Source organism: Octopus sinensis, linkage group LG2 (assembly GCF_006345805.1).
Source record: "Octopus sinensis linkage group LG2, ASM634580v1, whole genome shotgun sequence".
NCBI lineage: Eukaryota > Metazoa > Mollusca > Cephalopoda > Octopoda > Octopodidae > Octopus > Octopus sinensis.
Window position 1 is genome coordinate 154,744,384 of NC_042998.1, and position 22,396 is coordinate 154,766,779.

The following is a 22,396-nucleotide window of genomic DNA, read 5'->3' on the forward strand; positions in this document are numbered from 1 at the left end:
AAATCAGGAACTTTGCAATATGAATAGCAAATCATAATGACAAGCACATGCTTTTATTCCTCAGAGTAACTGTCAGAATGCTGAACTGTAAAAAGAACTGTCTTCAATAGCCTAGAACACTTACCACTTGCACAGAACTTAGAACTTTCTGATGTTACTCTGTTATGCCTGATAAAAGTTAATAATAAAAAATGTATGTATAAAAAAGTAATGGTTACTCTTCACACTCATCCAAGTTTCTAATTCATCTTACACAGGACATAAATAACAGACAACATGCTTTACAGTACTTATTTTAATACTTTATTGTCTTGAATTCAAATATTGCTTGAGAAAACTTTACATATATTAGTGCATGAAATAAGTGTCAATAAAAAAAACCGCCAAATCAATTCGTTACACTTAGTCAATATTAATAAAATGGTATTGAAAATAAGGTTGTTACAGATAATTTGTGTGTGTTTTAATCCATTATTTGCTCTGTATATCCACACAAAAGGTCTAAAATTTTATACCTCTTTACAAAATTGTTATTAGTTTTACAATTCATATGATGAAAAGCAGAAAAAATTTTATACTTTCTAAATTTGAAAAACGGTGTATAACAAAATTCCTTAATTCAAATGTATTACTCATTCCTGTTTATTTCCAGTATAAGCTGTAATAATTTGATACGGCTTAATCCCATATTTTCCATGGCTGATCTTAATATTTTCAAACTTACTTTGAAGGAGTGCATTCATATACTTTTGAACATCTGCATCACCATATCGTAAAACACCTATAGTTTTCATATATTTTAGGTATCTTTGGTTAAGTACAGTAACCATAAAACAGCCAGGCTTTAAAACACGATACAACTCTTGAGCACTTTTATTAAGATCTGGCCAAAAATAAAAAGTGTTGCAGTGAAAAAGTCGATCAAAAGAATTGGATTGAAATGGCATTTCCATAACATTTCCTAGATGTAGTTCCACTTGTTTTTTGATGATGCCTTCACTCATTAGTTTGGTAGCCTCTTCCAGAATGTAAGGTGAAAGATCCAATCCAGTTACTTTTCCTTTACCATCTAAAAAGCAAAGAAAATTTTAAACCACTTTAATTATACTGGGTTGTCCGGAAAGTTCGTGCCGATTTTTAAAGGAAAGAAAAAGGTCAATAAATACTTGCCATTACATTTTTAATCAACCAAATATGAAGCATTTTGTTGTGCAATGCATCTCCATCATTCCTTCAACTTGAAAATACCCTCTTCCCAGAACTGAGGTGTTTTCATCGCAAAGAATTTATCAAGGTATCTTTTTACGTCATCCAAGGAATTGAAATTTTTACCATTAAGACTATTCTGCAGAGACCTGATTAAGTGGAAATCCGAAGGAGCAATATCTGGTGAATATGGAAGGTGGGGTAACACATCCCAGCCGAGCTGCAGTAATTTTTGTCTGGTTCCCAAAGCATCTTGAAAACTTTCTTATCTTCCATTTTAAAGGGTTACAGAATTAACACAGGTTATAGGAACATAAACCTTCTTCCACGAAAAGACAGCTTAAAATGGAGGTGTAGTCAAATCCTATTTTATGGACTCAACCATGTTCTAAAATAAGTCGAAAGATAAGCTGCTATAAATCAGCATGAACTTTCCGGACAACCCAATAATTTGTAACCATCAAATTAGATAAAAATTGATAAAATTTCAATTTATCGCTGGAATAGATAAATCACTAAATTTTGTGAAGACTCAATTATCAATATAACATTTTGTTTTATAATGAATAATTGGATTGATATTTAAAATACCTCTATTTTTTTTAACAAATTATTACCTAGAACTAATTGAAAATATTCACTAAAGGTTACCTGAATGTCAGGCATTGACAATGGAAAACAAGTTCACTTCTCAACCAGAAGGTTTCCAATCCATTTCTGTGCACATTCGTTTTAGGATCACTACTACTTTGTTATCTCCCCTACTTAGCTTTCCTGTGTGATCCTTCTGTCTGGCATTCACCATGATAGATCGCTAGCCACTACACACAGTTTTTCTCTCCTTGTTTCTTTCTGAGTTCCTTTCTGTGCAAGAGCATAGGCTCGAAACGTTAAAGACTTTTTCAATTCCTGAGCGTTATATTAATACATCTGTTTGTTTTTACATCACCTGTCTTCGTCTTTTGTTTTTCTCGTGAATTCTCCCTATATATAGTTAATCCAAACATGAAAACACAATAACGGGAGGACGTGGAACAAGTATAGACGCTCAAGAAAGGAAAGATAGAAGGAGGATTTAACATTTCGAGCAGAGCTCTTCGTCAAAAACATAGAAAAATTAAAGATCCAAAGAAGGAAAGATGGAGAAAGAAAATCGCCAACGATACACACGCGGTCACATATTGAATGACTGGAAGGGAATGGGTGAAGAAAGACAGGAGAATTCAAGAGAAGGAGGTATGTGTGTGTAAGTGTGTGCACGCAGGTCTGGGTGTGTGTAGTGATATTACGTGTGTGTATGTATATGTAGTATGTGCGTGTTTGCAGTATGTGTGTGTATGTATGTATGTGTGTGTGTGTATGTGTGTATGCGTAGGGGTTTTGTGTGTGGGAAGTAACTGTGCTTTACCTTGTGTATGTGCATATATATGTATGTATAATTGTGTGCGTGTATGTATGAATGTGCTGTGTATGGGAGGTATGTAAGGGTTCATTTGCGTGTGTGTGTGTGTGTGTGTGTATGTATGTGCATGTCGTTAATGCGCATGTGGGTGTATATACGTGTATGCATGGGGTTGTGTGTGTTAAGTATGTGTGCATTAGTGTGCGTGTGTGTGACTATATGTGTATGTGTGTGTGCATGTATGCATATATTGTGTGTGTATGTATATGTATGGGTGTGTATGTGAATTTGTGTGTGCGTGGGTTGTGTGTGTGGGGGGTTTGTGTAAGCGTAATGTGCGTACCTGTGTGTATGTGCATGCGTGTGCTTATGTGCATATGTGTTTATGCCCATGTGTGTATAATTCTGCATTGTGTGTTGGCGGTATATGTGTGAACCTGTGCTAGTGTGTGTGTGTGTATGTATGTGTGTGTATGTGCATGTGTGTGTATGTGTATGTGCGTGTGTGTATGTGCATGTGTGTGCGTGTATTATGTGCATATGTATGTGCATGTGTGTGTATGTGCATTCCTGTGGGTGTGTGTACGTTTGTGCACTGTGTGTGTACGCGCATATGTGTGTGTGTGTGTGTATGTATGCGTGTGTGTGTGTGCAAGTATGTGTGTGTATATGTGCATGTATGTGTGTTGTATGTGTGTGGAAGGTATATGTGCGTTCGTGGATACGTACGTATGTGTATGTGTGCATGTATATAGAAATAAAAACAATAAAAAATTATAAAAGCAATAAAATATAAAATTAAGGTTGAAAGGAGATAAGGAAGACAATGCAATATGAAAGGCTCAATTTCTAGTAAAAACGAGAAAAGAAATTTAAGTTGCTTGTGGAGGTGTAGAGGCAGTCACTAGGAGGAGGGGTTGCGTTTAGTCCATGGGGGATAGTTGTCCGTAAATTAAAGATATAGTGCTGTTCCAAGCGGAGTCTTGAGTGTGGGGATCCATGGTGTAGAGCGAGGAAAAAGACGGAGATGTTTGGCCAAGCAGAAGTGACATGCATATACATATACATAAGCACACATAATTTCCACATAAACAGTGACATAAGCCGCCTCTAAAATGAAAACAAGGCAGCAGAGGCTTAACATCAATCCAAAATGCCTTTGAATGTCATATCATACCCACTTCAGCAACATCTTTTAACCAAATGTTGAAGCGCATTCCTTGACCAAGTTTGATATGAGGCTGATAACATCATAAGACTTGGAAGGCAGCTCCTTGAGCAACATTCCTTGTCTGATAGAACCTAGAATACGTGACCAAAGAAGTCACATGACTCTACTGCAACATATCCTTAGATGAAAGGATGAGCCTGTATGAGCCGAAGACTATGCATGGATATGTTAGTAGAAAGCTCCGTGATGATAGTAACATTAATCATCAAAGTAGTCTATCATGGACCAATAGCCAGATTACTACCTCCCACTTTGAAGGGTATGCATTTGCAATCCAAGAGCAAGAAATATCAACCAAATACCTGATGCACAAAAGGGACAGAGATGCAGGAAAAGCGGTAAAATGTGACAACTAATGTAGACTTTGTGGAGTTAACATCGAAGATATCACCCACATCAATTGTCAAAAATATTGCCGCAGTATTATCTACCAATGAGACATGATGTTGTAGCTAGGAAACCCCGTAATGAAACCTGTCAGAAGGATAACCCTGAGGACAAAGAAATAAAAACCCACAGTATGGTAGAAGCCACAGCCACTCATAATAATGAGTACTAGTGGAATGTCCCATTGAAGACCTCAATAAAATGTAAGCACAACAGACCTGATATGATGATTTGGTATAGAGAAGAGAAACTGTATACAGTTTCAGAAATTAGCTGCCCAGCAGATGTTAACATAAAGTGAAAAAGAGAATATCTACGCTGATATCTACACTATCCAGATTACATGTTCAGGTTTATACTTGTAATTATTGGGGCCCTAGCATATGTAACATACTGCCTAAATTACCCATCTTGAGAAATTAGGCATCTCAAAATCAGAAAGGAGAAAGCTAATCCATTTCATCACTTAGAACTGTAAAAATTTGTAAAATTTTCTAGAAGTTTATCATTTAAGTTTATCAGAAGTTTATCATATGAGCATGTATATATCCAACTATATGCATGAGAATACATACATAAAACAAAATATACAAAAAAATCTGCACATATACATACATACATACACATACTCTTTTACTCTTTTTCTTGTTTCAGTAATTTGACTGCGGCCATGCTGGAGCACTGCCTTTAGTCAAGCAAATCGACCCCAGGTCTTGTTCTTTGGAGGCCTAGTACTTATTCTGTCGGTCTCTTTTGCCAAACTGCTAAGTTACGGGGATGTAAACACCCCACCATTGGTCATCAAGAGATGTTGGGGGGACAGACATATACACACACTCATTGTTCAGTTTTATTTCAAAATTTCTATATATATATGACGGGCTTCTTTCAGTTTCTGTCTACCAAATCCACTCACAAGGCTTTGGTTGGCCCAAGGCTATAGTAGAAGACACTTGCCCAAGGTGCCACGCAGTGGGAATGAACCCGGAACCATCAGCCACACCTGCGCCTTATGTACATACATACAAACAAAAATACCATGTTGTTGAAGTTGAAATTCTAATGAAGGGATCTAGGCTAAAAACCAGCTCTTTCTCTATCTACAAGAAATTTTGAAATAAAACTGAACAATGACATACATACATATAAACCTATAGATCAGTTCAAATATGTTTGTAAAAAGACCATTTTCACTGCAGTTTGCTATGGGAAAAGTTCTTGTTTTAGGAAAAATGTGTAAAACACCGGTCATTTTAGAGCACCCTGTATATACTAATTATATACATTTTGAGCTCTTTATGCTTTCATCAGTATTAGAGTGGACAACTCTGAAATGATTGGATGCCTCGGTTTTCTTATAAGAAATCAATAGGAATCACTCAGCGTGTGCTGCAGCCCCTAGGTCAGAACAAAACACATGGTTGGTGTGTGAAGTAGTGTTGTTAGATAAACAAACTTTTTTGACCTGTAAATATGCCACTTTCACAGCAATCTGCCATGCTGAGAAATTCTCACTTTAAGCAAAAATGTGTAAAACACTGAAATCTGATAAGAACATAAAATGCTTGAAAGGCATATATTAATCCATAGTGGGTGTTCTGAAGATATTTTACACCTTTTAAAGTCTCACTTTAAGCAAAAATGTGTAAAACACTGAAATCTGATAAGAACATAAAATGCTTGAAAGGCATATATTAATCCATAGTGGGTGTTCTGAAGATATTTTACACCTTTTGTCTAAAGCGAGCATTTTTTCCTTTATAAATTGTAGTTGAAATGGTCTTTTTACATATCAAATACATTCTAAACATATTTGGAATGACTGAAAAGTTTACTTGTTCCATAACACTGCTTTACATGTTAACTCTGCATACATGTGCATTTTATCTTTATGACATGTTTTGCATTGGTCTGATAACATTGTATCATAGATGAATGCTAGCTAGACATACATGAAAGAAGCTCTAACATCAATAATAGAAAATGTGAGCTGTAAGTAGTGCCATAACATGAAATGCAGTTATGCTAAAAGAATGTGTATTTATAAAGAAATGAAATATTACAACCTAAATACTGCCGATAAATTTTAATATAAACATATACACACACTACAATGCATTTTTAATGTAGTTAGTATTTGTTACTAAACACAATATCGTCATAAATACAATTATCCAATTTATGTCTATGTATCGTTGAAAATTGAGCTCATCTCATTCACATTATTGATACTCTTTTTAAGCAAACCAAATGAATGAAGTATATTCTTTGCTTATACATATCATGCAGTTGTATAATTAAATATTGTTACATACAAAAAGAAAGTGGAGCGAAGCAAACTGATATGTAGATATATAACAACAATGTAATAATAGGCATACACAACCTACTGACTTTGTTTTGTTATAACTTGCACAAAAATGGTTATTTTTTAATGAAATTCTCTACAAATATGCTTCAGATAGTTTAGATTCTGATTATATCTAAATCATAGTGGAAAATGTATGGGGGTGGGGGGCAATCTCCTGTTCTTGGGTTGCAAATACATAACCTTCAAGAGATGTTACACTTAAAGTCTTCTGCAAATTTCATTAGAAAATATCCATGAATGTTTCTGAAAGCTAAGAGGAAAGAAATTCATTGGGGCACATAAGTACTTTATTGGGTACTTGTCACTGGTGACAAGAAGTATGAATGATTGCAGAATCACTCTTTCCATGCTAGTATGGAAAAGCAAATGTTGAAACAATATGTTAATGATGTTAAGATAATGTTAATGAAATTAAATAATAACATGTTAAATGTTAATAATAATGATGTTTATCTAATACTAGCATTAAATAATAACATGTTAAATGTTAATAATAATGATGTTTATCTAATACTAGCATTATGACCCGGCGTTGCCTGGTCATAGTGCTAGTTTGGTATAAATTTGTTAAATTAAAAATTTGGGGTAATAAAACATACAATGACATATTAAAAAGACACACTTTCGTACATCTCTCCCTTAGGGAGGGGCAGCCCACTTCTTCCTTGTCTGTCTCAACACAGACAGACAAAAAACCAAATTCCGTGATATTAAACATATCATATTGTTGTGGTTCAACTTAAGGACAGATCTGGCGACCTACTTTGCTTGGCTGGAGACTGAAAGTCTACAATGCAAAGTTATAGTCCTTTGTTTTAGAAAGAGTAATGAGCTTTTAGTGGACCTTTGGCCTTGTGCCAGTCAGGGAAGGGTCAAAGAAACTACCTTATAAAAGCAGGAGCTGTGAATCTAAGTAAATCAGTTCCGGCTGGAGAGATTGAGAGACAGTCAGCATTTGGGATTCAAGGCGAGCAGTCGGTAGTTGGGAGCTTGTCATGAGAGATGACAGTAGAGTGAGAGGATGAAGGGCTGAGGAAGACATGCACATAGGACTAAGCGGCGATGGAGAGAGATTACGGTGGAGGGAAGGCACAGTTATTATAGTAGGAACTGTAACGGTATGTGTTAATTGTATGTTTTGATATGTGAAGAAAAAAAGAAGGAAAGAGTTGTGGTATTTATGTAAAAAAAGAATCGATGTAAAAGAGAACTGTGTAATGAACATTGTTTATGTTGTTGATGGTTATAAAGAAAAGGCTAAAGAGAACTGTTGTAGTCTTTAATGAACATTGAACTGTATATGCCTTTAATGTGATTTGAACTGTAACGTTAATGTGATTTGAAACAGAACTGTTGTCTCCGGACTGTTATATTGTATCTGCATGTTTAAATGCTTTGATCTGTTGTATACCTGTTTCTTGATTTGTTGTTTTCTTTAAATGCTGTTGTTATTGCATTTGATGTGTTGTTACTTGCATGTATTTCCTCTTTGATGTATCTGATATGTATTTGATGTTGTAACAATTATAAAGTGTTATAAACTAGTACGTTAAATGTAAGCCAATTGCCTTCCGCTGTGTTTCTTTGTGCCTCTGTGTCTCTTCCTGCAGCAGCTGTTATAGTTGTTGTCTCTCTCCTCTCTGAGTTCCGTGGCGAACACTCGCCGATCGATTCGAGCCTGGTCAATCGTCGTCGCTCGACTTGTTGGGATCCCGGGTTCGAGTTTGAGCGACGGCAGGTGGGATTCCGTAACAGCTTTCGTCGGAGGTCCCGTAACAATATATTTAAAATTGACACTCCCCTCGTCGGGATGCTTTTTACACACAACACATCGTTTCTTTATTACCCATAAAGGGCTACACAGAGGGGACAATACAAACATTGGGGACATAAAACATCACAATTACATTTTCATATTTCATTCTCCGTCAACATTAGGAGGTATCCCCTCCTCCCTGATCCGAGTAGTTTTTCTATGAGGGCAGAAGGAACATCTTTTCTGTCTTCACCGTTCTCGCTGCCATTTTCCTCGCCACACTTTCATTCTTGAATTGGACCACCACGGTACCGAAATTTATGCCTCTTGCCAAGAATATTATGTCTTCTTCCGTTCTTTTTAATGCTTCTTCTATTGTTTCGATACCGACGATTCTATTTTCTTTTTTCCATTGGCATAAACCCGGTACGTGATGGTCCTTCGTTCATGTCACTCTCCTCGTTTTGGTGGCGGTGACAACTCCACTTCACCGCCGACCTTTTTAATAAATGCCTGGTAGCTTGGCAACTTGGCCAAGTCTATTTCTCTTTCCTCCGTTCTTGTCGCTCCTGCGTATGTGTTGCCTAATTGCTTGTCCATTTTCTTTATCGCCTTTTCAAGTTCTTCTTCAGAAGTTGATTAATCCGACACACTTTCGTACATCTCTCCCTTAGGGAGGGGCAGCCACTTCTTCCTTGTCTGTCTCAACACAGACAGACAAAAAACCAAAAAGCCGTGTAACAATAACGTTTAACGATAAAAATTAACAATCAACAATTAAACAGCAACTCACAGGTTCAAATAAGAAGCACAATAACACACAACACATAGTACACGGAAACAAATGCACAATTACATACCTGCTACATGCGAAAGACCAGACATTACGTACTCCCAAAAATTCTCATAGATACTGAATGCTACTTTATAAGCATATAATTCAATCTAGCAGCTATAGTAACTGGACTAATTCACTTCTGCACTCAATTAAATTTTTTATCTTTTAATTTCTCCCATTCATGCAAAGCCACATATTCAAGTTCAAGTCCTTGATACATTTTATACTAATTGCTATTTTTTCTTTTAATTGTTATATTACGATTTAATTACCATTTTAAAATAAAATATATTTAATTACTACTTACTACATTTACTATATTTAATTCAATTATTACCTCTAACTTTTATCGCAATTTTTATTTCTAAATTTCTTATGGAACATCGAGTGGTTCTTATACGTACAATATATTTTTATATGATGTTTATATATTTATATATTACTATATATTTCCAAGCGTCGGGCTTTATGTCTGCTCTGTAGATATAAATGAATATATGAATATATGTATGTGTTTGATCTTTCTGTGGATTTTGTAGTGCTCTTGTAGTTGCTGCTCGCATTGCCTCCCCTCGGATTAAAAAGTGTATACAGCTCATCTGAGCACTGCTATTCCAGTCTGTTATATATTTTGAGCGTTGTTGTCACTAACGATCTCAAGATATAACTTTATATTTTGTAATATATATATATATATATATATATATATATATATATATATACACCCATATACATACAGTGGAGAGATTTTTTGTTTCACTTTTATCACGTAATACTAAAATAGTGGAGAAGATATGATATTGCTGTGGGCTCGCTCTAGGCAAAGAAGTTAAACATTTTTTTGCCCATGACACTACATGGACCCTAAGTAAGGCATGTGTAAAATTTGAATGAAATTGGTTGTGTAGTTCTCAAGTTTTAAGGAAACACACAGACAGACAGACACACATTCTCAGTTTTATATATAGAGAGATAAGATTGATAAACTTATATTGATAAATCCATAGAAATTCCTTGGTAAAAGAGTCATAAAAATTAGAGCTCCTTTATAAATTGTATATTCTGCATTATTTTCGTTTAAAAACACTGTAATAGGATGAGAGTTCAGGAACACTGGAGGGGTGTCCGATCTGATCTTGTCACATACAATTTAAGTTGAATAAACGGAGACAAAGTCAGGCGGTCTTCGACAACAGTGGTGGTTTATTCTCGGTTACAGGTAAGAACTAATGCACGTGTATCTCTAGTAGGAAAGCCGGCAGCCGAATCCGCAGGACTGGTTGCGATGCTTTCTTGTTGTGAGTCAAGACGATTCGTCGGTTCGCTCCCGCTTCGTTGGGATGAGCTTCTCTGAGTGAAAGTCAAGCCACGTCCGACCGCTAGCGCTGCTCATGCCAGAAAGACTTGAATTAGCGGTCAGGCTTTTAGGTTTCAGTTCCTGCACATGCGCATAAGGAAAACTTCCGGTGGCCAACCGGAAGTAATCCAATTTTGCGCATGTGAGCTGAAACTTACACAGTAGCGTCACTACATGGCTCCCCCTCGAGTGCTGAAGCACGAAACAAGAAAATCGTAGTGGCTGCAGAAAACAAGATGGCTGCCGATCCCCCAGAAGATGAGGTACACAATATGACAGAAAATTGAAATGCAAAAGAATATATAACATGCACAAAATTTGTTTTTCTTTTTTGTCTCTTCACAATTGTCCAAGAGTAAAACATGAAATTGAAAAGAACAGAAAGTCAAATATAAATTGTTTTTGAAAGTCTCTTGGGCCAATGAACAGTTCTGCCCGATCTGGTAATATACGGTGTGCTCGGGGCACCCGTCGACGGCGAAGGTGGCGTTGTAGGAGCTGGTAAAGGCAAAGGTGTCTGTGTAGGTGAAAGTGTTGTCAAAGGTGCATAGGTGGGTGTGGAAACGGTGTCATCAAGAGATGAAGACACCTCAAAATGTGCTTTTTTTAGTCGATCCACTGAAACGGTCTCCGCATGACCATTCATTTCGATGGTGAAAACCTTAGGTGTGCGAGTAAGCACATGGAAAGGTCCTTTATAAGGAGAAACAACAGATCGCCTTGACAGAGTCGTCCCGAACAAAAACATGCGACCAAGTGTCCATATCCGGTGGGGATGAGATGGTGGAGATTGTTTCCTGGAAACCATGGGCGGAAGATTTGAAAAATAGGAACTCAGTCTGGCGACATAGGACGCCGGATCATGGGGCTGTGAAGTGTCTGGCACCAACATCGTACCAGGAAATGCAAGTGTGGTACCATACAGTAGCTCTGCAGAAGAAAAACCCAGGTCTGCCTTGACATCAGTACGACAACCGAGAAGCACAATTGGCAGAAATTCAGTCCAAGACTGTGAATCTGAAGAGGCACGAAGAGCGGCCTTGAGCAGTCTATGGAACCGTTCAACTAATCCATTAGACGCTGGATGGTAACTGGTAGTGTGAATATGATGCACACCTAGAATGCGCGACAATTCACGAAATAATGAAGCTTCAAACTGACGTCCACGATCAGTAGTCAATCTGGACGGAACTCCGAAATGGGAAATCCAGTTAGAAACAAAGGCTCGAGCAACAGACTCAGCAGAAATGTCTGCTATCGGAATAGCTTCTGGCCAACGGGAGAAACGATCGACACAAGTTAAAAGATAAGAAAACCCGCGACTCACAGGCCATGGTCCAACCAGATCAATGTGGACATGGCGAAAACGGGCCTCCGTAGGGGGAAAATGTCCAAGTGGGGCACGAACGTGCCGTTGAATCTTGGACCGTTGACACTTGGAGCAAGTGCGTGTCCAAGAAGTAATAGTACGATGCATATTCGGCCAGAAAAACCGAGCAGTGATAAGCTTAAGGGTAGCAGCGATGCCAGGATGTGATAAGGAGTGCAGTGCCTCAAACACTGAGCGTTGATGATTCTCAGGCACGAGTGACCTGGGAGAACCAGTGGAAGTATCACAAAGAATGGTACCTTCGGCTGACGGAAGCGGAAGATAGGCAAACTGGCAACAGGAGAACTTAAGCGAAGTTAAGTTTAACGACGCCAAAAGGTGGCTGCTCCTGCGAAATGGCAGTTAAGTCGATAGTAGCAGGAGACGAAAGAGCGCAGACTGGAAGGCGAGAGAGAGCGTCAGCAGGAACGTTCTCTTTTCCAGGTAAGTGACGAATGTCACTAGTAAATTGTGAAATCCAAGTGACAGAAAGCATGAGGCGAGAGTTTGTCCGTTTTAGATGACAGGGCAAACGTAAGAGGCTTGTGATCCGTATAGATCACAAAATCTCGACCTTCAAGTTGATGCTGGAAATGACGAACCGATAGATAGACCGCTAGGAGCTCACGATCAAAAGTGCTGTATCGTCGTTCAGCTGGTTGCAGTTGGCGGGAAAAAAAAGCCAGAGGTCGAGTATGATCGTCCACTGTGTGTTGTAACACAGCGCCAATCGCAGTGTCCGATGCGTCTACAGTTAAAGAGAGAGAAGCACCAGGAACCGGATGTGCAAGCAAAGAAACAGAAGCTAGATCCTTCTTAATGGACTCAAAAGCTGTCAGTGTCTCAACAGAGAGGGTGACTTGACCGTCCTTTCTAGGAGTGTCCTTTAATAGCCTGGTGAGAGGAAGTAGCTTATCTGCACAACCGGGAATAAAACGTCTGTAGAAATTGATCATCCCTAGATAATGCCTGAGCTGGTGCAAAGAAGTGGGAGGTGCGATGCATTGAATGGCATCGACCTTTGACGACAGAGGTCTGATTCCACTCGAATCAATATGATGACCTAGAAAATCTAGAGAAGAGCGTTCGAAAACACACTTGTCGGGATTTATACGTATACTATAAGCGCGAAGACGCTGAAAAAGCTGAGAAAGGTGCCAGAGATGATTTTCACGTGTGTTGCTCGCAATGAGTATATCATCGACATAGGCAAACACAAAATCAAGACCGCGGACAACCTCATCAATGAGTTTCGGTTTGCGGAATGCTACCAGCACCTTCCAGTGCTTCATTGATGAGGTTGTCCGCGGTCTTGATTTTGTGTTTGCCTATGTCGATGATATATATTTCTTTATTGCCCACAATTACTTCCGGTTGGCCACCGGAAGTTTTCCAATTCTGCGCATGTGCGCTGAAACTTACACAGTAGCGTCACTACAACACCTTTCAGTTTTTATGGATAAAGCTGTAATTCATAGAGCATGACTTCCTCATTCTCTCAGCACTTCAGAATTACATTTATAAACCTAAGAGCTTCACAATGATTACAGAGAATATTCATATCACCAATGTTGTAAATTTCAACCATATGTTTACAAGTTTTTTGTTGCTCTCTCTCATTTTCATTTTATATTCTATCTTGAACTGGTTTTTTTTATTTTCTGTTGTAAATACTCTCTTTGAATCATATATTTCTTTCTATACACTGATGCTCCCATGCTTGTTCTAGTAATTTGACCATCTGCTTCTCTTTATGTCATGGCCCACACTGTCTTGTTAGCTTACATTGTCATTCATATTTTATAAACATATGTCAATTTTCAAGTGAGTAGACAATAAATAGTTGCACTTAAGATTTAAAAAGATGTACACTCTTCACTATTCATCCACCACTCCTATTTGATGCTTTTTTGATGCACCATATTTGATGCTTTTTAGTTGTATTTGATCATTCATTTTATGTCTGTTAACATGAGTTAACTGTGGATACCATATTATTGAAACATTGCTTCTCAGTTGGACACCTTTCCTGTCACTAGCCCTTAACTAATTTTCAAGTGAGTTTTTTAAAATTTCCAATGTCATTAAAATCACAGTACTAGTGGGCAATAGTGTCTACAAAAATTTGTCTACAAAGTTTACCATTTGTAGTGAGATGCATAATGTAAACATTCACATAACATACACATGCACACACATATATCCATATACATATTCATATCTCCATACATACATTTATATGTATGTATGAAGATATGAATGTGTATATATGAGATATGAATGTGTAATGAGATATGAATGTGTGTGCATGTGTATGTTATGTGAATGTTCTCTTCGATTTTTAATTATTTGAATTCTTCCTCAGAGAAAGGACCTGGTTTCTTATAAAGACACAAAGCTCCATTGCCAGACGAACATCCTTCAAAGAAGTCCTGGCTGAGAAATGCTCAGCATACATGGGTATGTTGCCAACAATTTGAAGACGACTTTAAATGTTGCCACTCTTGAAGGTTTTGCATAAGCAATGTCACATTTATCTTCACTGCCCCCTTACAGATTATGTTTGAAACGTGTGAGTTTAACTGTCTGATTTTTTTTTCTGATCCCCCCCCCCACCAGCTTATCCAAATTGTTACTTAGGTATTTGCAAGTGCACCAGTTATTGTTGGTATAAATGTGAATTTATTAACTGGAGGTTTCAAAGTAGCTGTCCATAGTTGTCATCTTTTTCTTAGATTTTCAAAAGTGATATTTTCATCAGCAGAGTAGGTGACCTCTATGATGGTACATACTTTTTCTTGTCTGTCCCAAACAATAATAACAGAAGTTTTGATGGGAATGTTCCATCAATATTTCAAGTGTTGGTGCTCGCATATGTGTTCAATAGCAAGATAGTTTTTTTCCTGAATGGCATTGTCTAACACTTTTGGGTAGCTACTAGCCACGTGTGATGTCTTACACAGAATCATGATATAATCTACATTTCCAATTGCATCTTGGAGCTCCAAGAGTTTTGCTGTCTCATTTGTTTATTAGATGTTTTGTAGCAATCTCCTGTTCTTGGGTTGCAAATGCATTACCCCCAAGAGAGGCTACACTTAAAGTCTTCTTCAAATTTTTGGGAACATACCAATGAATAGCCTTTTTTTTTTTTTGGTATGCTGAGCATACCCCATCCAGGTCTTCTTTGAGGTATGCTAGTCTGGTTGATTTGGGGTTGTATGGGAGGTCATCAGAAAGTGAGTGTGCTCCTGAGGAGCTCACTACCAGCACATAGGATGTTGTTCCTTTTACTTTTCAGCAATAAGGTTACATATTTGCTTTTGCTGCTGTACTTTAGCAGATACTGTCTGAGAGAGGCTTCATGATGTTTGAAGGCTGTTTGCTCTCATATCAAGTTTCTACCTCCTTCATCTTTTCTTAGCCTGTTGATATTGCTTCTGTGGACTTCCATAGTTGATGTCAGGATCTTGTGGGTTTTAATGTTTATGCAGAGGATTTCCTCTACAGACCAGTCAAGTATCCCAAATGTTGGAATCAGTGCTGGTGCTGCAAATGTATTGTGGGATATCTTGTAAGAAGTGAGTTTCGACACAAATTTTCTAAGTCTAGTCTAATATTCTTTATTCCCAGCTGTATGTATGTATGTATGCATGCATGCATGCATGCATGCATGCATGTATGTATGTATGTATGTATGTATGTATGTATGTATGTATGTATGTATGTATGTATGTATGGATGGATGGATGGATGGACGGGTGGGTGGATGGAGTGATGGACTCTAGGATAATTACCACTGGGAACATTACCTATAAGAAAAAATTGCCACTGGAAACATTGCCCATGTGTGAAGAATGCCACTGGGAAACTGACCAGGTAGGAGCATTGCCACTGGGAAGTATTCAGCAAAATTTTACTTTCAGACGTGTGGACAATTATAAATGGAATACATGTGTTTGTGTATATATATATATATGTGTGTGTTAGTATAGAAGTATATGTATATGGATGTTTAGATGTGTGAGTGTATACACCTGCATGTGTGTGAGTGTATGTATGTGTGTATACGTGCATGTGCATATATATGTGCGTATATATATCTGTGTGTGTGTGCATATATACATACATATGTGCATATGTATATATGTGTATATATGTGTGGGTATATATATGTTCATATATGTGTGTCTGTATATCTGTGTGTCTGTATATGTGTGTGCATGTATATGTGTGTGTGTATATATATATATATACACTCACACATATATATATACACACACATATATATATGTACACACACACTCACACATATACACACACACTCACATATATATACACACACACATATATATATACACACATATGCTCACACATATATACACATAAGCTCATACATACATACATATATTATGTATATACACACACATACATACACTCATACATATATATATACACATACATGCACACATATATATATATGTACACACTCACACATATATACACACACGCATATACATATATATATATATATACACACACATATGAAAACACATATACACACACATATACACAAACACATGCATACACACACATACATATGCACACATATATACAAACATGTATACACACAGACACACACATATACGCTCACACATACACGTACACATATACATATACACACATATACAAGTGACTAAAGTGGACTGACTCACAGTTATGAAATAAAGAACTGTGAATGACTGGCAGTTCGGGCTGGTCGCAGTTCACTGTGAATCATTGATGTAGAGTGTTGAGTCTCGTGTAATAGTAATAGTAGTGTGTCGTGTACATACTTTCTTCCTCTCTGCTTCGTTATATCATATATCCAATACAAGGATATAAAAGTGGTGATGAGTCATTGGAAGCTTGTGTTGGACGTTTAAAATTTTTTTGATATGAGACCAACGAAAAAATCTTTATAAAATGGGAGACTAGTTGGCTTCTGTAGTGCAGTTACAACAGCAACAGCAGCAACAGCAGCAGCAGCAACAACGACAACAAAATCAACAATTGTTGGAATTAATGTAGAAGGAGCCTGAAAATACTCACCAGTACTTTCCCCGAAGTTCTGTCCAATAAATTAGATTTGTGTACCAAAATAAAGGCATTGTTTCAAATACAAGAAAGGCCATACTAACATTTAAACAGAAACGAATGGTACCATTTGCAGTGTTAGAACAGATAAACTTAGAGTTAGAAAGACTAGAAAAAATTGAAGTTATCTAAAAAATGGAATATTCTAGATAGGCAGCACCAACTGCGTATATTAAGAAAAAGAATATAAAATCAGAGTGTGCACTGATTTTTCCACGAATGTCTTAAAACATATCACTATCCATTACCTACTCCAGGAGATATTTTTGTGAAATTAAACAGTGGCAAGATATTTTCTAAATTGGATCTTTCTGTCTACTTTACATTGTCTACTCTATAAATTAGAGTAGACAATGAATGCTCTAACTATTGACACATATAAAGAACTGTATAAATACAACAGGTTACCATTTGGTTTAAAAGTCACATCAGTTTCTTTTTCAACAGATTTATGGATGTAATGTTAGCGGACTGTGAATTTGCAATTCCATATCTGAATGATATACTCATTAAAAGCAAATCCAGGGATCAACATATAGAGCACGTAAAATATGTAATTAAAAAAAATTAGGGATTATGGTTTTACTTTGAGTGAAGAAAAGTGTGAATTTTTCTTGGAAATAGGATATTTAAGACAAATCATTGACAGAAATGGACATCAACCCTTCGACTAATATAGTGACCTTACAAGCATTTTTAGGATTAGCAAATTATTACCAAAATTATATTCCAAATATGCATAGTGTAATAATCTGTTGGAAAAAGATATGAAAAGGAATTGATTGGAAAATTGTCAAAAAATATTAATATCTAATATGTTGTTAGATTACTTCGATCCTGCAATGGAAATTGTTGTAGCTTTAGACGTTTCTGAGTATGGTGTAGAAGCAATAAATATAAAGATGGTAACATGAAAGCAGTGGTTCATGCCTCGTTCTCTGATAGCAGCAGAGAAAAATTATAGTCAAATCGAGAAAGAAGCTCTAGCAATTAGTTTTGCCATGAAAAAATTTCACAGATTTTTACAGAGTACCCACTCTACTAATAGATTGCAATGCTAGGGTACTATATTATTAAACTATGATTTCAAGATGGAGTATATACCATCCAAGAAATTAGGTCATGCAGATTGTCTATTGAGACTGTGATTGTGACTTTGCGAGCGGAGAATGAAATAAAAAGTGTTACTTTATAAGACATAAAATTAAGATAAGAAAACGAAAATTCATCATAAAAATGAAAGAAATACTGAAGGCTAAAAGAGATAAAAATATGTTTAATACAAATGCGAACCATTTCTTACTATATGACAATATGTTGATGTATATTCAAATAGTAGTAGTGCCAGCCACATTACAAAAGTAATTATTAAAGGAATTTCATATGGAATAAAAATCATTAATGAGAAGTTATGTATATTGGCCAACAATGGACTGTGACATTGAATAATCTGTGGAATCATGCAAAATCACTTACCACTAAATGACAACTGTGACCAGAAGCAGATGTTCCATGGGACAGACTACATATTGATTATGCAGTTCCACTCAAGGGCTTAGATTACCTTGTAGTGGTGGATAATTTTTCAAAGTAGCTGGAAGTGCATCTCCGGTTGCAATAAGCTTTTTACATGAATTGTTCACCAGATATGGTATTCCTAATACCATTGTGTTAGATAATGGAACTCAATTTACCTCAGACGACTTTTGAAAATTTTGCAAAATGTTTGTTATCGGACATGTCACTACTCCACCCTATTGTCCTTGGTCAAATGGACAAGTGGAGTATTTTGTTGATACTTTCAAGAAAAAAGCAAACAATGAAGTGATGGACGATTTTGCACTCCAACAATTTCTAAGGGTGTACCAAGTAACACCTAATCCGTTTTTTTTAAACCTATAGATATGGTAAAGAAAGCTGGGAGGACAGTGTAATAATTAAACAAATTGGAAGAACGATAATCCTGGCAAAAGGAAAAATTATTGAATACAAAAGACATTAACCAGCTTAAGTAAAGATTCACAGAAAAAACAGTCATGAGAAATGTAATCCTGATGGATGTATTGTATGACATGTTTGAGGTATCAATACACAAACAATTTAAAACTACATGCTCTAGCAGAAAAGAACAGAAACACTGGAATTGAACCCTAAGCATAAGAGATATTAAAATTCAGAGCAGTGTTCAATTCTCAAGAGGGGAGAAGATAGGGGAAAACTGATTCTAAAAAGGGGTGAACAACTGGCAGTTCAGGTTTGTTAGTAGTTCACTGCGAGTCGTTGATGCAGAGTGCTGAGTTTTGTGTAATAAGTAGTAATAGTAGTGTGTCGTGTATATACTTTCTTCTCCGCTGCTTCATTATATTATAAGGATATAAAACACACTCACATGCACACATATATATACATACACACACATATATACACACACACACATATATATACACACACATATATATACACACATATATATACACACATATATACCCACACATATACACACACACACTTGTATATACATTGAGATATATATTCACACACACATATATATACACATACAAATCTATACACAGACACATATATACACACATATACACATGTATGTATATATGTATATATATATATATATATATATACACACACACTCACGTAATGCACACACACACACATGTATACACATACATATACACACACATATATGCAAACACATACATATGCATATACACACACTGATATATATATATAGACATACACTCATATATTTACACAAACACACACATATATATATACACATATACACATACATATATACACACACAAGTATACACAGACACATACATGCACACATAAATACACACATATACACACACATATATACACACGTACACACACAAATACACATATACACACACATACACACACATATATACATGCATACTCACACATACATATATACACACATATATATATACACACATATATATACATACACACATATACATATACACACATACACACACACACATACATACACATGTATATATACATGCAAACATACATACACATGCATATATTCCATTTATAATTGTAGATGGGCGTGAAGTAAAATTTTACTGAATTACAGTTGCAATGCTCCCACTAGCAATTTTCCTAGTGGCAATATTCACACAAGGGCAATGTTCCAAGTGGCAATTTTCCCACATGGACAATGTTCCCAGTGGAAATTTTCCCAGTGGCAATTGCCCATGCACAGTATGTCTGCCTGTCTGTCTGTATGTATGTATGTATGTATGTATGCATGCATGCATGCAGGTAGGAAGGTAGGTAGGTAGGTAGGTAGGTACGTATGTACGTACACAAATCAGGCTTTGTATAGTTTCTGTCCATTAAATTCATTCACAAGACTATATATAGAAGATACTTGCTCAAGGTGTAAAGTAGTGAGAATGAACTTGAAGCCACATATTTGAGAAACAAACGACTAAGGTATTTTATTCATTGTCCAAGATAAAAACAATAATAATAAAAATAATAAAAACTTCATAATCGAAGCTTATTGGCCTGGAACAAAGTCAATGGGATGAAAAATGGAGTTGACCCAAAGTGCCAATTCCACAATGATGAGATTGAAACAATGGACCACATAATTGCTGGATGTAAAGTTTTTGCACCAGTGGAGTATAAATCAAGACATGACAGAGTTGGCCAATATCTAGACTGGTTAATATACCAGCAATATAAAATCAAAACTACTGACAAATGATATAAGCACCATCCTGAAACCATAACTGAGGGAGAAACTGTAATAATTTGGGACTTTTAGTACAAACAGATAGAACTATCAAAACCAATAAGCCGAATATTTTGTGAAAAACCAAAACAATAAAGTCTGTTTATTGATCAACAGCAGCCTTCTTTGTGATCATAATATGTCGGCAAAAGAATTAAAAAACCTCGGAAAATATAAAGATTTGTTCATTGAAATTGAAAAAATGTGGCCTCTCAAAGTGGCTATGATACCAGCGATTGTAGAACTTGGAATGATCAAAAAAAGAAACTGAAAATTATTTGAAAATGACCCCTGGTTTACCATCGATGCAAGAAGTGCAAAAGCACCCATTACACTATTGGAGTAGGGTGCTCAGCCATAGAAACATGCTAAATCTGATTGGGACCTGGAGCAGCTCTCCAGTTTACTAGTTTCAGTCAAACTGTCTAACCCATGCCAGCATGGAAAGCAGGTGCTAAATAATGATGATGATAATGATTGGTGCATTGGAAACTGTAAGCAAAGGTATAGACAAATGGTTGAATGAGATTTGAATAGAGCTTCTACAGAAAGTTTGCTTCTTACAGACAGGAAAGATTATCAGGTGTATTCTAAGCACTTGAAAGACTATTGAAAGCTCCTGGATATCTAAGGTTACTGGTAGTAACCTGCTATCCACATTCTACCAGGAATAAGACTGAATCTGATTCAAATCAATTATAATTATAATAATAATCTAAAATTTTGGCACAAGGCCAGCAAGATTAGGGGAGTGGTTGAATCGATTACTGGTCCTTATTTTATCGACCCTGAAAAGATGAATTGGCAAAGTTGACCTTGGCAGAATTTGAACTTAAACATAAAGACATGAAATGCCACTAAGCATTTCAGCCAGCTCACTAAATAATAATAATAATAATAATAATAACAATAATAATAATAATAATAATGGTGGCGGTGGTGGTGATAATAAAAACAAAATAAAAAGAGATTCTTTTAAGATAGCTAAAAGTAGACTTACTTTTAATTATATTGTAGGCTGCTTGAAGTCCAATACCTGGTCCAAAACCAACCTCAAGAACATTATGATCAGGGTGAAGCTGACAGTTTTCAACAGCTAATAACTCCATATGTCTCCATTTCTCTGTTAATAGGCTCTGATGGTAATATAAAAAAAAATCCTTATAATGTTAATCCCCAAAAGATAGAAGTGTAATACCTGAAACAATAGATTTCTGGAAAAAACGTCTTGTGTATTTAGTTTCATCCTTTTACATTCAGATTAAAAATCTCACCAATGTTGACTTCATTTTTCATTGCATGTAAGTCATGAGCAATATATTAGGACAAGTATGAGCAATATATTAGGATAATTTCAATGCTAATGAAATAGTAAATTAAATACCAGTGGTATACTACTCACCTTTAGATTTGTGACCCATAATAATTTTTAAAATCTGATAGATAGAAATTTTAATTTATTTTCTATGCTTCATATATTCTATATAAGTATGGGTGTAAACATACACACACACACAAATTAATATATTGGATTTATTTGGGGTACTTAGTTG

General features: G+C 36.2%; 1 protein-coding gene across 3 annotated transcripts in view; it reads right to left on the reverse strand.

The window, feature by feature from the left end:
* Positions 1-280: 280 nt before the first annotated feature.
* The window catches only part of LOC115226436 (24-methylenesterol C-methyltransferase 2-like), a 95,439-nt gene continuing 73,323 nt past the window's right edge, over positions 281-22,396 (reverse strand). For all 3 annotated transcript variants that reach the window (XM_036500306.1, XM_036500302.1, XM_036500310.1), the window contains exons 3-4: positions 21,844-21,979; positions 281-1,069 (exon numbers count right to left, since the gene is read on the reverse strand). In XM_036500306.1, coding sequence (XP_036356199.1) covers positions 633-1,069; positions 21,844-21,979 — 573 coding nt within the window. In that variant the 3' untranslated portion in view covers positions 281-632. The remainder of the gene's footprint in view (positions 1,070-21,843; positions 21,980-22,396) is intronic.